The 14,608-nt window shown below is 36.6% G+C and overlaps 1 protein-coding gene across 1 annotated transcript; it reads left to right on the forward strand.

Annotated features, from left to right (window-relative positions):
* The first annotated feature begins 531 nt into the window (after nt 1-531).
* Nucleotides 532-14,273, forward strand: LOC120179610 (auxin efflux carrier component 3-like). The gene is made up of 8 exons (XM_039185173.1): nt 532-546; nt 8,112-8,131; nt 11,386-12,926; nt 13,034-13,119; nt 13,347-13,504; nt 13,590-13,666; nt 13,813-13,881; nt 13,914-14,273. Exons 3-7 carry the CDS (start codon nt 11,392-11,394, stop codon nt 13,877-13,879), a joined length of 1,923 nt encoding a protein of 640 aa, XP_039041104.1. The 5' UTR covers nt 532-546; nt 8,112-8,131; nt 11,386-11,391; the 3' UTR covers nt 13,880-13,881; nt 13,914-14,273.
* The last annotated feature ends 335 nt before the right edge of the window (nt 14,274-14,608 follow it).

Consider the following 14,608-nt stretch of genomic DNA (forward strand, 5'->3'; position numbering starts at 1 on the left):
TTAAGGGTACATATGTCCCGACCAACCCAGGAAAATTACGAAAATGCAATTACTATATTATATAGTTTAATTTATTTACAGAAATGCCACTCTATATATATAGAAATGCCTCGACGCCGTGAGTTCGAATCCAACTTCCATTTTGTCGGAAGTTGCTCCGAAGTCCACGAATTTGATATTGAAATTGAGGAAACATAAACGTTTTAGTCCAAATTCACGGGTTTTGGGACATTTTTCGGTGAAACAACCACCAGATCCGGACTCAGAGGTCGACCAAACGACCACCATCTACAGCGGTCGACGGTGGCCAAAATGAAAATGATGTGTAGCCGGCGGAGAGAAAATGGAGAAGAGAAGGAAAAAAGGTAAATTACACCATAAGTCATTAAACTTTACTCCATCTCATATTTTACTCACCAAAATGAAGTCGTTTTAGAGTATATTTGAGTTTTTCAAAACATCATCGTTTTGATTCCTGTGTCACGTCATAACGCCGTTAAAAAGTTAAAGGCAGAGTGAGCAAAATGATTCAATCTGTAAAGTTCAGTGAGCAAATTAGAAAAAATGAAAGTTCAGTGAGCAAAATGAGAGAAAGTAAAACAGAGTGAGTAACCTGTAATTTACCCCATTGTTTAAATTGATTAAAAATCTGGGTTTTGTCTCTTTAATCCCATGCACGATGGGGGTGTGTCATGGAACGATCGAAATCAAGTTGTCGTCACCTTAAAGCAAATTGATTATTCAGGGAATTTAGTTCTCAACCTTTGTCAACGAGAATATATGCTAATTAAAGACAGGTAATATTACATATATATGATTAAATTAATAATAAAATATATTCAGATTTAGATCGGATTAAATTTAAACTACTTCTAACAATAGATCATTAAAGTTTGAACTTGAATTTTCTCGTGTTGTTTTAAAGTATGGTGGTCATATGAAATCCGAAATGTCAATGACTTAAAATATTATTAGACTTGTTTTAAAGTATGGTGGTCATATGAAATCCAAAATGTCAATGACTTAAAGTATTATTAGACAAAAAATATTGGGAAAACTGGACCCTCACAACCTATAAGTAGTTCCGTTATTGAATTCGAAAATCGAAACTGATAAAGATTAATATTGGTAGAACCGACAACTTTTAACTACTTATTTTAGAGATTGTTTGACGTTATAATAATTTTATTTTTTAAAACCTATATAATTTATCAATTCTATCTTAATTTAAAATCATTTAATAAATCTAATTATCATATTTAAATTTTCTATTATTTTAATCTTTATTCTTCTATTGAATTATTTATTCTATTCTCGTAAATGTTGCTTACTTTCCTAATATAATAAAATTTAACAATAGTATGTTGTTTTATAGTAGAACATATTTATTCAATTATTACTTTAATTTGATGGGTTGTCTTGACTTGATAGTGTCATAAAAAAATTAAAAATTAAATTGTAACTTATTGATGAAATTAAAACACTTAGGAATTTTAAAACTAAGGCTTAATTAGAAAATAAGTGCTCAAATTATATTGTTTTTCTCATATGGGCGCCTAAACTTGTTTTTAATTTATTCATGTGTCTAACGTTACAAACGCAACCACTTAAGTGTCTCGGTCGTAACGATCGTTAAAAGACATGTGTCACGTTCTCATAATTTTAAGTTTTTATTTAAAATTTAAAATATTATTATATTTAAACCCCCCAAAATTTTGGAAAACTTTAAAAACCCTAAAACTTTGAAAAATACTAATTTGGCCCCTAAATTAACTCCAGCCGCTGCCTTTTATCGTCGATGAACTTCCACTCGACCTCACCTCTACCCAATGATCGATAATCCCATGAAAAGCCACAGGAACATGAGTCGAACGAGGCCAATCGATGTGTGTATCTCGACGAACCCCGACGTTACAAATCGCGACCCCACACGATCTCGATGACCAATTGACAACAAGGATGATGACGCCTGAATAGGATTGATGGGGATGGGGATGGTCATAGCTGATAAAGATGGCACCGATGGGTTAGGGTTAGAGTTTTAGGACTTTTAGGGATTTGATTTTTTTGTAATTTAAGAAAAATTAGAGCTTTTTTTTAAATATAATAAATTTTTAATTTTTTTTAAAAATAAATTATCAAATTACAATATATGACACATGTCATTTAATAGAGTTTTTTAACGGTTGTTATGGTCGGCTCACATAAAGTGGTAACACTTGTAATTTTAGCTACCTGGATGAATCGAAAAAAATTGGACACCTAAAAAAATGTATAATTTGAACAATTATTTTGTCAATTAAACCTAAAACTAATTTAAAATAAAAATGGTTAGAACTCATATTCAATTGACTTCATAATACCAACAATTAATTAATCTAGTAGGATGAAGTACTAGATCCCTTAGGTAAGGTCAGGGGTACGAATCCTGACGATTGCGAATGAAAAAACCTGAGTTGGGAGGGTTGTACTTATATTTATAATATTCAATCCGGATTAATTGATCAATAGATCGAATATCGGGGCATAAAAAAAAGAGAAAATAACTTCAGTGACCGAAAATGCCTTAAATATACGATTTTAACCAACTTTTTCTTGGATTTGCGAAAATGACCAACAAATTCGCAACGTGAACTCCAATTTCGCAACTCAGTTTCCAAATTCGCATTGCGATTTACAAATTCGCATTGCGATTTACAAATTCGCATTGCGATTTACAAATTCGCAACATTTAATTTCAAATTCGCAACTCGATTTTCGAATTCGCAACACGAATTTTAATTTCGCAACAGGTTTTATTTTCGCAACACAAATGTTTTGGGTATATAACTACGCAGCAGCAACAACTCATAACCTAAATCCCTAAATCGTAACTCATTCCATCTCCATCTATCACTCTCTCCGGCGACATCCGTTCCTATATCCAACGACATCCTTCTACATATCTAATTTTTTTTACATAATTTTATTTCTATATAAATTTTCAATGATTTCTCTCCCAAATTATCAACTATCAACTTAATAAAGGTATGTTCTTCTCTAAGTTAGTGATGATATGTAGTTTATAGCTCGTTTGTTTAGTAAATTAATTTACAATTTGTAGAATGAAATCATCTAATGTTGATCATGTTTGGATAGATTTGTGTTTTGGAGGGTCATGGGAGAATGTTCATGGTGTTTTACGATATATGCCTTTACCCATGAATCTTCAACTAAAACTGTCATTAAAAAAGTTAACTTATGAAACTCTAATGTTACGTGTTGCAAAGAAATTGAATTTATAGCCTCTAAGTGGATTTAGGTTATCTTATCAGAGAAAAGGTAAAGTTTATTTGTTAACCAACAATGAAGATGTTGAACGATTCATTGCTTACATTCATCACCAAGAAAATTTTGTTTCACCACATTTCCAATATCAAACACAATATCAAACACAATCTCAAAACCCACAACCTTTTCCTAATCCAAATCCCAATCAACTTTCAGCACCAAATTTTGGTTTTCGTATTGAACATTTAGACGATGATGAGCCAACAGAAAAAACTGTGAGTACTAGTCAGTATTCGAAATTTTATCTTGGTCAATACCCGGACTTTGATCTTGGTCAATACTCGGATTTTGATGATGTTTCAGAAGAAGAAACAGACCCTGCGTGTAATGATTTTGATATTGGTCAATACCCGAATTTTGATGATGAAACAACCGCTGCCGATGAAGATGTTGTTGATGATAATAAGGAGGAAGTTACAACTGTGAATGAACATGTTGAACATTCATTCTGTAATTCATATAACCCTAAAGAAGAAAAAGAAGTCCCCGAAGAAAAGAAAAATAAGAAAATTCCACGGAGTATAACTAGAATATGCCATAATTACTTCAGATACCGGAAGAAGAGTTGGTAAAGATATCAGTTGATTGTTACACAAAAGTTATTCGTATCAAGAAAGATGATTGTTTTGATACAAATGAAGACTTGAAGATAGCTTTGTATACGAAATGTGTGGAAAATGGCTATCAACTAAAAGTTAACAAATCAAGCAAAGATCGTTTCGAAACAAGGTGTATGATTGACAAAAACTGTACATGGCGTATGATTGTAAAGAGGATAAAATATTACGAAATGTTTCAAGTTAGGACTTTTATTGATAATCATACATATTCAAGAACCCAAGTTTTTCCTCGCCATAGATAGGAAAACAAAAAGGTGTTGGGTGGTTTTCTGGCTGAGTTAATATTTTTGAATGACAGGGTATATCGGGGACATGAAATTATGACTGACATGAATGCTCGGTTCAAGATTAGTATCTCATATTCTCAATCTTGGAGAGCCAAATGTTATGCCTTGGAATTGTTGAGGGGGTCGCCAGAAGCATCGTTTGCCCAATTGTCGGCTTATTGTCACAATTTAAAGCTGAAAAATCCTGGGTCGGTAACTCATATCAAAATAGATAGAGATGTACGCTTTGAGTTGCTGTTTATCGTCATTGGTGCTGCGGTTAGTAAATCAATATAATTTTGTTGACTCATTTTTGTTAGTTACATGCATTTCACATTTAAATGATTATATTTCTTGTGTATATTATTTTGTAGATTCGTTCGTTTATTACTTGCATGCGTCCAGTTATTATAGTTGACGAATCACATTTGAAAGGTCGATACCTTGGAGTAAACTTATTAGCAGTAGTCATGAATGCTAACAATGGGATACTGCCAATAGCTTACGGGGTTGGCAAATCTGAAACCTCTGTTTCATGAACATTGTTTATGGGGCATCTTAGGGATTTCATAGGTCCTATTAGCAATCTGACAATCATTTCCGATAGGACAAACTCAATTGACAACACTGTTAGAAGGTGTTTCCCAGATGCTTTTCATGGACTTTGTTGTGTTCATTTGTACAAAAATCTAAAATCAAGGTATGCTGGTATAAAAAATAAAAAATGTACATACTGGAAGGTTGTAAAAACTTATCAGGAAATGGATTTTAATAAGCATATAAATTGTTTAAGACGTGTTTCGCCTCAATGTGCTCAAACACTATAAGATGTCGGGTTTGAAAGATGGTCAAGAGTACATCAACTTGGAGTAAGATATGATTTCATGACATCTAATAGTGCATAATCAATCAACGCTCTAAGTTGTCATTCCCGAAAATTACCCATTACTATATTAATGGAGTTTTTTCGATCCTCTATTCAACAGTGATACTACAAGAAAAGAAACCATGCATGTATTATTTCTTTAAATTCGTAACTTATCATATTTAATATATATTTTACTAAGTATTATTTATTTAAATTTACATTAACATTGGAACGTCGTGTTACACCATGGACTGAAAAAAAGATAACGAAACGTGTTGTGAAGTCAACGTCATGGAGAGTTGAACCATGTTCAAACACTTTGTTTGAAGTATTGGATGATAACTTAAATGGACATGTCGATCTAAATGCAAAGACATGTAGTTGTATGAAATGGCAAACATCTGGTTATCCGTGTGATCATGTTATAAAAGTTGCTCTTCATCTAAACCAAGATGATTCAAGCGCATACGCTATGGATTGCTACACTATAGAAGTATATCGACAGACTTATACCGAGATTGTCTACCCTATTCCACATCCTTCTGAGTGGGACATACCAGATGACTTACAAACAATTTTGCCACCAGTCATGGACAGCAGGCTACCTAGCCGACCAAAAAATCACGATCGTATTCCGTCTAAGGGTGAAGAGAAGAGGATATCAACATGTAGTCGGTGCAAGGAAAGTGGTCATACAAGGTTGACCTGTGGATCACCAGTGCCATCACAATCATCTTTTCGTCTACCAAAATATGGATCCTCATCAAAATCCAAAGCTCATATGATTCCAAGAAAAAGGAAATCAAAATGGTAATCAAAATCAAAATCTCAATCACAATCGGCTTCACCTTTTGGGACTTATTAACTTAGGTGATTTTTAAATGCAAACGTTGTATTATGTGTATTTTTATGTGTGAATGTATACATTTTCAGTTAGACATGCATTAGTAACTTTAGTTTGAACATTGCTATGATCTGTTCAGTTATTATCACTTATCAGATTTTTTGTTGCGATTGTTGCGAAAGTCAAATTCGAAACGCGAAATCGCAACGCGAATTTGACTTTCGCGTTGCGAAAGTTTACCTTCAACAGGTCTTTTTTGCTTTCAACATAATGCAGATTGAAATTTAAAACAACAAATCAACTTTTACAAATCAATTAAACAATCAAAAAATAAGAATTATTACTCATCAATTAAACAAATCAACTTTTACAATTCAATTAAACAAGCAAAAAATAATTCTTATTTCCTCATTAATTAAACAAATCAACTTTACAAATCAACTTTTACAAATACATCAATTTCACTCAGACTGTTGTTTATGCACAAATACATCAATTTCACGCAGCTCACTTCAGGATCATGATTAACCTGTAGAAACCAAACATTTGCTCAAACAACACTTTCTACACATCTAAAACCAACAAACAGCAATTTATCTAGGTACTTAACCAAACATTTTCAAACCAACAAAGAGTATATATGTTAACAACACTTGCTCAAACTTACCAATTTGTGTTGTTTATGCACACTTTCAGCCAGGGGTGGACCCAGGACAAAAATTCAGGGGTTGCACAAAAACTTTCTTATAAATTTTTTTAGGGGTTGCACAATATTAAAGGTGACACTTGTATTAATTAAAAAAATTAGAAAAAATTAACACTAAGTAGAAAATTTTGTTGTATAAATTTTTTTTTCTATAAGAATTTATCTGAAATATATGGATTCTACCTAAAAATCACAAAATATATATATAAAAATACTAAAATAATATTATTTGATCAATGTTTCTCACAATTTGAGGGGTTGCCCGGGCAACCCATGGCAACCCCCTGGGTCCGCCCCTACTTTCAGCACGCGGATGCAGGTAGGCAGCGTCTCGCATATATTGCTCTAGCCATAAAATACCGAAACCACAAGCATATTGCACCTCTATCTCTATCTGTGGGAGGTAGAAACTGTTTACTTCCTGTCGTCAAACGTTCCAAGCACATGCATACGAGAAGACCACAATCCCCTCTGGTTCCCTGCATTTGTTATGGCGCGGTCTCGTCTCTGATCATTGTAACTTTGAACTTCTTTGGCTTCTTGTTTCCAGAATTAGTCCAATAATCAATCGCATCCAAGTATTTAGCCAAATGAGCGCTCCATCCCTTACAAATAATATAACTCAAATCAGACAATGGTATGTAATTCGACATGCTTTCATATATCATTGTCTTCAGGGATGGGAGCTGAAGCTCGACGAGAATCCAATGACGAAGTTCCAAAACAGGGATAAACATCTGCAATCATAAATAATAATTCAATTGTGCACATCAAATTTTTATTTATGAACACCTTTAAAATATTCAAAAATAATTACTAACCTTATCGACCTCCCACCACGCAGGATAAAGTTTAGCTTTTCCATTACCCAATACATATGAAGTGTCTATATGATCATTCAATTGAGCTACGTGAAAAGACGTCGGCATAATAGTCCATCACGTATTTTTTATTTTCTTCAATTTCCTTATTATCAGAATACGTGACACCCATGCATCAATATGATGTTTTATAAAAAAAAATACATATATTAGTGAATTTCATAAATTTTTAAAAAATTAATCAAAATGCAATATAAGAAGAATATAAGACTTACCCCCCGTCGAAATAGACATTGTCTTCAACCCCTAATAACACACCCCACCAAGACCGATCAAGAAACAAATGCATATCATCGTCGAGTTTGCATATGTCAGCGTAACACCCCTGGCTCCACTCATGTAGATAAAAATCAACTGCGGTTTTAGCCCAAAGGGTATTATCCAGAATTGTGTCCGGTAGTGTTCTCCTCTTCACTTCAGATACCGGAATGGTACTGACCGGTAACTTATACGAAAGTCAACTCTCATCCATCATGTCGGGCACTTGAGGGGGTTTATCAATATGTCGACATATTACGCCATGTGAATCGGGCTCTCGAACGGTGGGAGGGACCTCTTGAACGATAGGAGAGGCCTCTTGAATGATGACAGGTGCTTCGGGCTTCTTCTTACGGAATCTTGGCACTATTGGGGTGAACGAAGACGTAATGGCACGTGCACGACGTCTGATGCATGAACGTTATCGTGCAAGAAAAACTCGACGTAAAACATCTACCTTATCAGGCCACTAAAAATAAATTAATACATAAATCAGTAAATAAACAAATAAATAATGCCGAAAAAATGTTATTTGTATTTTTAGTATAGTATTAAACAAACTTACCTTATTGCGTAGAGTATGAACCTCATTCTGTAACGATACAACAATCTCATGTATAGCGCCTACCTCATCACGTAAAGTAGATACCTCACCACGTAAAGCACCATTGTCATCGCGTAAAACCTCTACCTCACCACGTAAAGATCGTACCTCATCATGCCATGCACCATTGTCTTCACGTAAAGTACCGACCTCCTCACGCAAAGCATTGACCTCATCACGTAACTCCCCTAACTCATCCCGTGGAGGTGGAGAACAGGGAGATAAATGTCGTGGCATCTTTGTCGGTCGCCTATCATGAGATGATGGTCGAGAAGAGGCTCGATGATGTGATTGAATAGGTGATGGCTCTCGTTGTGGAGGTGTATAATCGGCTCGATCAGGTGATGACTCTCGAAGTGGGGGCTGCTCATCATCTGTGCCATCAAAAAAATGCTTACTAGCTTGCCACCAATCAGTGGCAAGCTCAGCCTCTGTGGGTGTCAGCCTCTGTAATGGATAGTTGGCAAACAAAGTTAAACGTCTACTAGTAATAACTTGTTTATATATGGTAGTACTTGTGTTAACTTACATCATTCATCGTCGTATATGGTAGTAACTCTTCCCAATCCAACAGTCGGATCCTCCTCCAGGAAATAGCCTTAGGAATATCATTTGAATTTTTGATTGCATATGTCTGCATGCTGGGAAAAGCCTCAAATATCCAAATCTACAAACAATATAATACACAAACATTAGTAATTGTTAAATAATTAATTATAATTTTTTAAACATTATATAGAAATTCTTACCTTAAAGGCCCAAATAAAGTATGCCAAAGTGTATTTGGAACCATGGCCACGCAAACTTTTTCGGTCCTTAAAGGCAGACGACAACTTTTTCCAGGTAGCTTTCCATAGATATGAACCCCACAGAAACAGGTTCCATGCATTTAGGTCCTCTACCAATAATATTAGGTCCTCAGAAATAGGTTGTCTGGCCTCTTTGCCTAAAAAGCTGGTATGTAAAAGTAATAAATGACATACTCGGACAATATCGAGGTCATCCATCCGAGTAAAACCATCTTTAACAAATAATTTCTTCAAGTTGTCAACGTGTAAACTCGGCTTCGCCTTTGCCAGTTCAGGAAAAACTCGAGATAACCATGATGGGCGGATGATATGAATAGTGTACCGACCTACATCATTGTGTCTGAAGCGTAGACCAGTGATTAAGCAAAACTCCTCCCGCCCAAAATAAGTATACGCCGGAGGAAAATGAAACCATATCTCTTCATCACCACGTTGTATCCTCTCGGGTAGATCGTTAGTCATGGTCTGAAGAAACAAATGGGTCAACATAGAATCTCCACCTGGATGTTGTACTTTCAGCCATGGCCCGAAGCAAGTATCCTCAAACAATTTTCTTTGTACAGGTGTAAGCGTCGACGCAATTGTAGTGGCTAGGCTTAATTTATTCCTTAAGGTCAATGAAGCCGAAAAAAATCTCTACAAAAACAATAAACATACCAAGTTAGATATACCAAAAATTACAAATTATACACTATAAACAGAAATGATATTAAACAGTGAAAACAAACCAAATATGTTTCAAACTTGCACGGTATTCACCCAAGTCATTATTCTATCATAGTTCACAAAATTCATCAAATAACATTCCAGAAGTAAGCACTTATATAAACATTTAAAAGGACAACATATAGGTTTAGTGCAGGTTCAATTACAACATAAAGAATAGTAGTTTATTCTTGAAACTTAAATTCTCAACACTGTGAAGTTAGTATTTGTCTTTGTTTTTTGGTTGGAGTAATGCAATTCATTCAAGTTTCAATTTGCAGAAGAAGAATAGTTTATGAAACTTAAAATCGCAACGCTAACTGAAAATCGCAACGCGATACTAAAATCGCGTTGTGATTTTCATTTTCGTGTTGCGAATTTAAGTTTCAAATAGTCTTCTGCAAATTGAAACTTGAATGAATTGCATTACTTCAACAAAAAGACAAAACAAAGACAAATACTAACTTCACAGGGTTAAAGACTAAACAGTTTAGCAGTATTAGTAGCAACCGAATGAATTTACTAAACAATCTAAGTGAAATGATTAATCTATTATTGAAATTACCAATAAATTTATTATCAATTTAAATATGAAAAATCTAATAATAATAATAATAAATTTCAAAATAAAAATAAATAAAAAAACTAACACTCGGTGGTTGATTTTCCATTTCTGACCGTGAATGGTTGTGAGGGTGGCTCTAAGAGATCGAGATAGACAGATTTCGTCGGAGATGGGGACGAATTTCGTCGGAGATAGGGACGGATGTCGCCGTAGAGAGTGAGAGATGGAGATACGGCTGAGTTGTGAATTAGGGTTTTAGGTTATGATTTGCGATTATACTGTTTACATTTGTGTTGCGAAACTAATATTGTGTTTCGAATTTGAAAATAAAATTCGCGTTAGGAAAATAAATGCGCTTTGCGAATTTGACTTCTATGTTGCGAATTTAACTTCTGTGTTGTGAATTACAGATTCGTGTTGCGAATTTGGAAACTGAATTGCGAAATTGGAGTTCGCGTTGTGAATTTGTTGGTCATTTTCGTAAATCCAAAAAAAATAATTAAAATCGTATAATATAAGACATTTTCGGTTACTGAAATTATTTTCTCTAAAAAAAAAAACTTCCAAGTAAAAATGAGACCATAAAAAGAAGTAAAAAGAGGGGGGACTAAACTGAGAGCTGTCCACGTCATGGAAAAATCCAATGGTTCATGACATGAACCACCTGTACTGTAATAACCAGACTCTCTAGTTAACTTAACTACAAAGTGCAGTCAATTATTAACCCAAAGTCCCAAACCAAAACTCAGTTTCACGGCTCAATGAGTACAAGTACAACAATGTCATATAACTCTCTTTCCCTCTTGTAATTGTACCCTTTAACTTCACCCGGTTCTCATTTTCTTTCTCTTTCCTGCAAAATCTGCAGCCTTCAAGCACCTGTGCAGTTATCTTTTCAAGTTAGCTAAATAACGGTTTTAACGATCGGAAGGAAGATGATTAGCTGGGGCGATCTTTACACCGTTTTAACGGCGGTGATACCGCTGTACGTGGCTATGATATTGGCATACGGCTCGGTTCGTTGGTGGAAGATTTTCTCGCCGGACCAGTGCTCGGGGATCAACCGTTTCGTCGCCATATTCGCCGTTCCGCTCTTGTCGTTCCATTTCATCTCGACCAACGACCCTTACGCCATGAACTTCCGGTTCATAGCGGCCGATACGCTGCAGAAGCTCATCATGCTGTTCGTTCTCGGGTTCTGGGTTAATCTGACTAAGAACGGCAGCCTGGAATGGATGATCACGATCTTCTCTTTATCGACGTTGCCCAACACTTTGGTAATGGGCATTCCACTTTTGATCGCCATGTACGGCCCTTACTCCGGTATGTTGATGGTTCAGGTGGTGGTGCTCCAGTGTATTATTTGGTACACGCTCCTTCTCTTCCTCTTCGAGTACCGCGGTGCCAAAATCCTCATCATGGAACAGTTCCCGGAAACTGCAGCTTCCATCGTTTCTTTCAAAATAGACTCCGATGTCATGTCGCTCGACGGCCGAGATTTTCTCGAGACCGACGCTGAAATTGGAGATGACGGGAAGCTACACGTTACAGTGAGGAAATCCAATGCTTCGAGGAGGTCTTTGGGGCCTTGTTCGCTTCCCGCATTGACTCCGAGACCGTCAAATCTCACCGGAGCCGAGATATACAGTTTGAGCTCTTCGAGGAACCCGACTCCAAGAGGTTCAAATTTCAACAACTCCGACTTCTACTCCATGATGGGTGTTCAAGGATTTCCCGGCCGGCAATCCAATTTTGGTCCGTCTGATTTGTACTCCGTTCAACAGACTCCAAGACCATCGAATTTTGAAGAAAACAGCTCGACTATGTCTCCGAGGTTTGGATTCTATCCGGCACAAACAGTTCCTACATCGTACCCTGTTCCGAACCCCGAATTTTCATCGGTGACGAAGATCACTAAAGCTAACCAACAACGACCGCAGCCGCCGCAAACGGTTCAACCTCAGCAGCAGAAGGAGAATAGCAAAGAGAACCATGACGCAAAGGAATTGCACATGTTTGTGTGGAGTTCGAGTGCTTCGCCGGTATCGGAAGCCGGAGGACTACAAGTCTTCGGTAACACGGATTTCGGAGCTTCCGACCAATCCGGACGGTCCGAGCAGGGTGCTAAAGAGATCAGAATGTTGGTTTCTGATCACCCTCAAAACGGCGAAAATAAAGCCATGCCAGGCAGTGATGACTTTAATGGAGAAGGCTATAGCTTTGCCGGAAGAGATGGGGAAGAAGAGAAAGAAAAAGAAGGACCCAATGAACTTAATAAGTTGGGGTCCAGTTCAACCGCCGACTTGCACCCGAAAGCCGGTGGAGCGTCGGAGACAGGTGGTGGTAAACAAATGCCTCCGGCCAGTGTAATGACTCGCTTGATCTTGATCATGGTTTGGCGCAAGCTTATCCGAAACCCCAACACATATTCCAGCCTCATTGGAGTCATTTGGTCCCTAATTGCTTTCAGGTCGGTCCATTAACAAAGAAAAAAAATAACATGAATCTTATCTTGATTATGAGTTGGATTTAGGGCGAAAAATTAATTACGGATTTTGGGTGTTCCTATTAATGCAGGTGGCATGTGAGTATGCCTAAAATAATAGAGAAGTCCATCTCCATACTGTCAGATGCTGGATTGGGAATGGCCATGTTCAGCTTAGGTGAGCATTTTTGTTATCTCCTCCGTCTTTTAAGTAATAATATTATTATTTTCGGATCGGAGATTCAGATAATTTAAGAATTATATCGAAAAATATTGAACAAGTTCAAGTACTGCTTGAAGTTGAACTGAACTTGGCCTAAATAAAATGTCCAAAACCAACTATTTATGATACATTTGCCGGTGAAAAGATTGTGATGTTTTGGCTTGTTGTGCGGTGAAAAACAGGTCTGTTTATGGCACTGCAACCCAAGCTCATTGCTTGCGGGAACTCCGTCGCCACCTTCGCCATGGCGGTTAGGTTCTTGACCGGTCCGGCCGTCATGGCTGCCGCTTCGATCGCCGTAGGATTGCGCGGCACACTCCTCCGTGTCGCCATCGTTCAGGTAACCGGAAAAACGAGGAAAAAACTCACATTCTTCCGTAACTATTAGGCTGCCTATTAGCTAACTTTTGTTTGAAATTTAACAGGCGGCTCTGCCACAAGGAATTGTACCATTTGTGTTCGCCAAAGAATACAATGTTCACCCTGCAATCCTCAGCACTGCGTAAGTAAAAGAAACCCTGAATATATTCAATCATATGTGTCGAGAAATCTTTCGACCACCGTTCGCGAGAAACCGGTCCGACTCCCTCAACGATATATATGTTATATGTGCGTACAACTGATGTGTTCTTTCGTAATTTTTTTCAGGGTCATCTTTGGGATGTTGATAGCATTACCAATAACGCTCGTGTACTACATTCTTCTAGGATTGTGAGGGTTTGTTTCCCTTAGTAAGCAAGAATATGGAGGGAGTTGTCTAGGGTTTTAATTCGTGCTATACATTCGGACCGGAAACATCGATCGGAGCCGGATTACGTCGTTAATTAACACGAGGATTTTCCGGGGAAGAAGGCTTTAGTCTAAAAAGGGTTCTAAAATCATTGGAGATGACATAGGTAAAGATAGTTTGACTTAGCAATGTGTCCTCCCCGATACAAGGATCATGCCCCCATTAGAGGCCAAGCTTATCCAATTTCTTATTTCACACCAAGAAAGGACAAGGCCAGACATTGAAGTGGGAAAAGAGGGAACAGGCGGCCACTTCATCCCCCTTATGATTTTTGTAAAGCTTGATTTCGCTCTAATGAAAGTAGAAGAAGAGTTTCTTTCTTTTTTTTTGGGACAAGAAATGTAATCAGGATTTGTTTCTAATATTTACTTTGATTAGTATAAGATTTATTTGTCATGTTTATCATGTAATGGTAATAAAAACCGTTACGTGATGAACCCATCAAATGACCTCATGTCGTTAATGAGAGTTGTTATTTCTAAAGGTATTAGGTTTGAGCAATTACGTCTATAGAATGCGTATGTTGTCAATGATTAAGAAAAATTCTAAATATATACTATTTTATAATCACTCCAAGTTGTTTTGAAAAAATTACATGATAGATTTCATTAAACGTAACGGAATTAGAGGAGCCTAACCCTTTCCAACGAGGGC

Source organism: Hibiscus syriacus, unplaced genomic scaffold, assembly GCF_006381635.1.
Source record: "Hibiscus syriacus cultivar Baekdansim isolate YM2019G1 unplaced genomic scaffold, ASM638163v2 tig00112429_pilon, whole genome shotgun sequence".
Lineage (NCBI taxonomy): Eukaryota > Viridiplantae > Streptophyta > Magnoliopsida > Malvales > Malvaceae > Hibiscus > Hibiscus syriacus.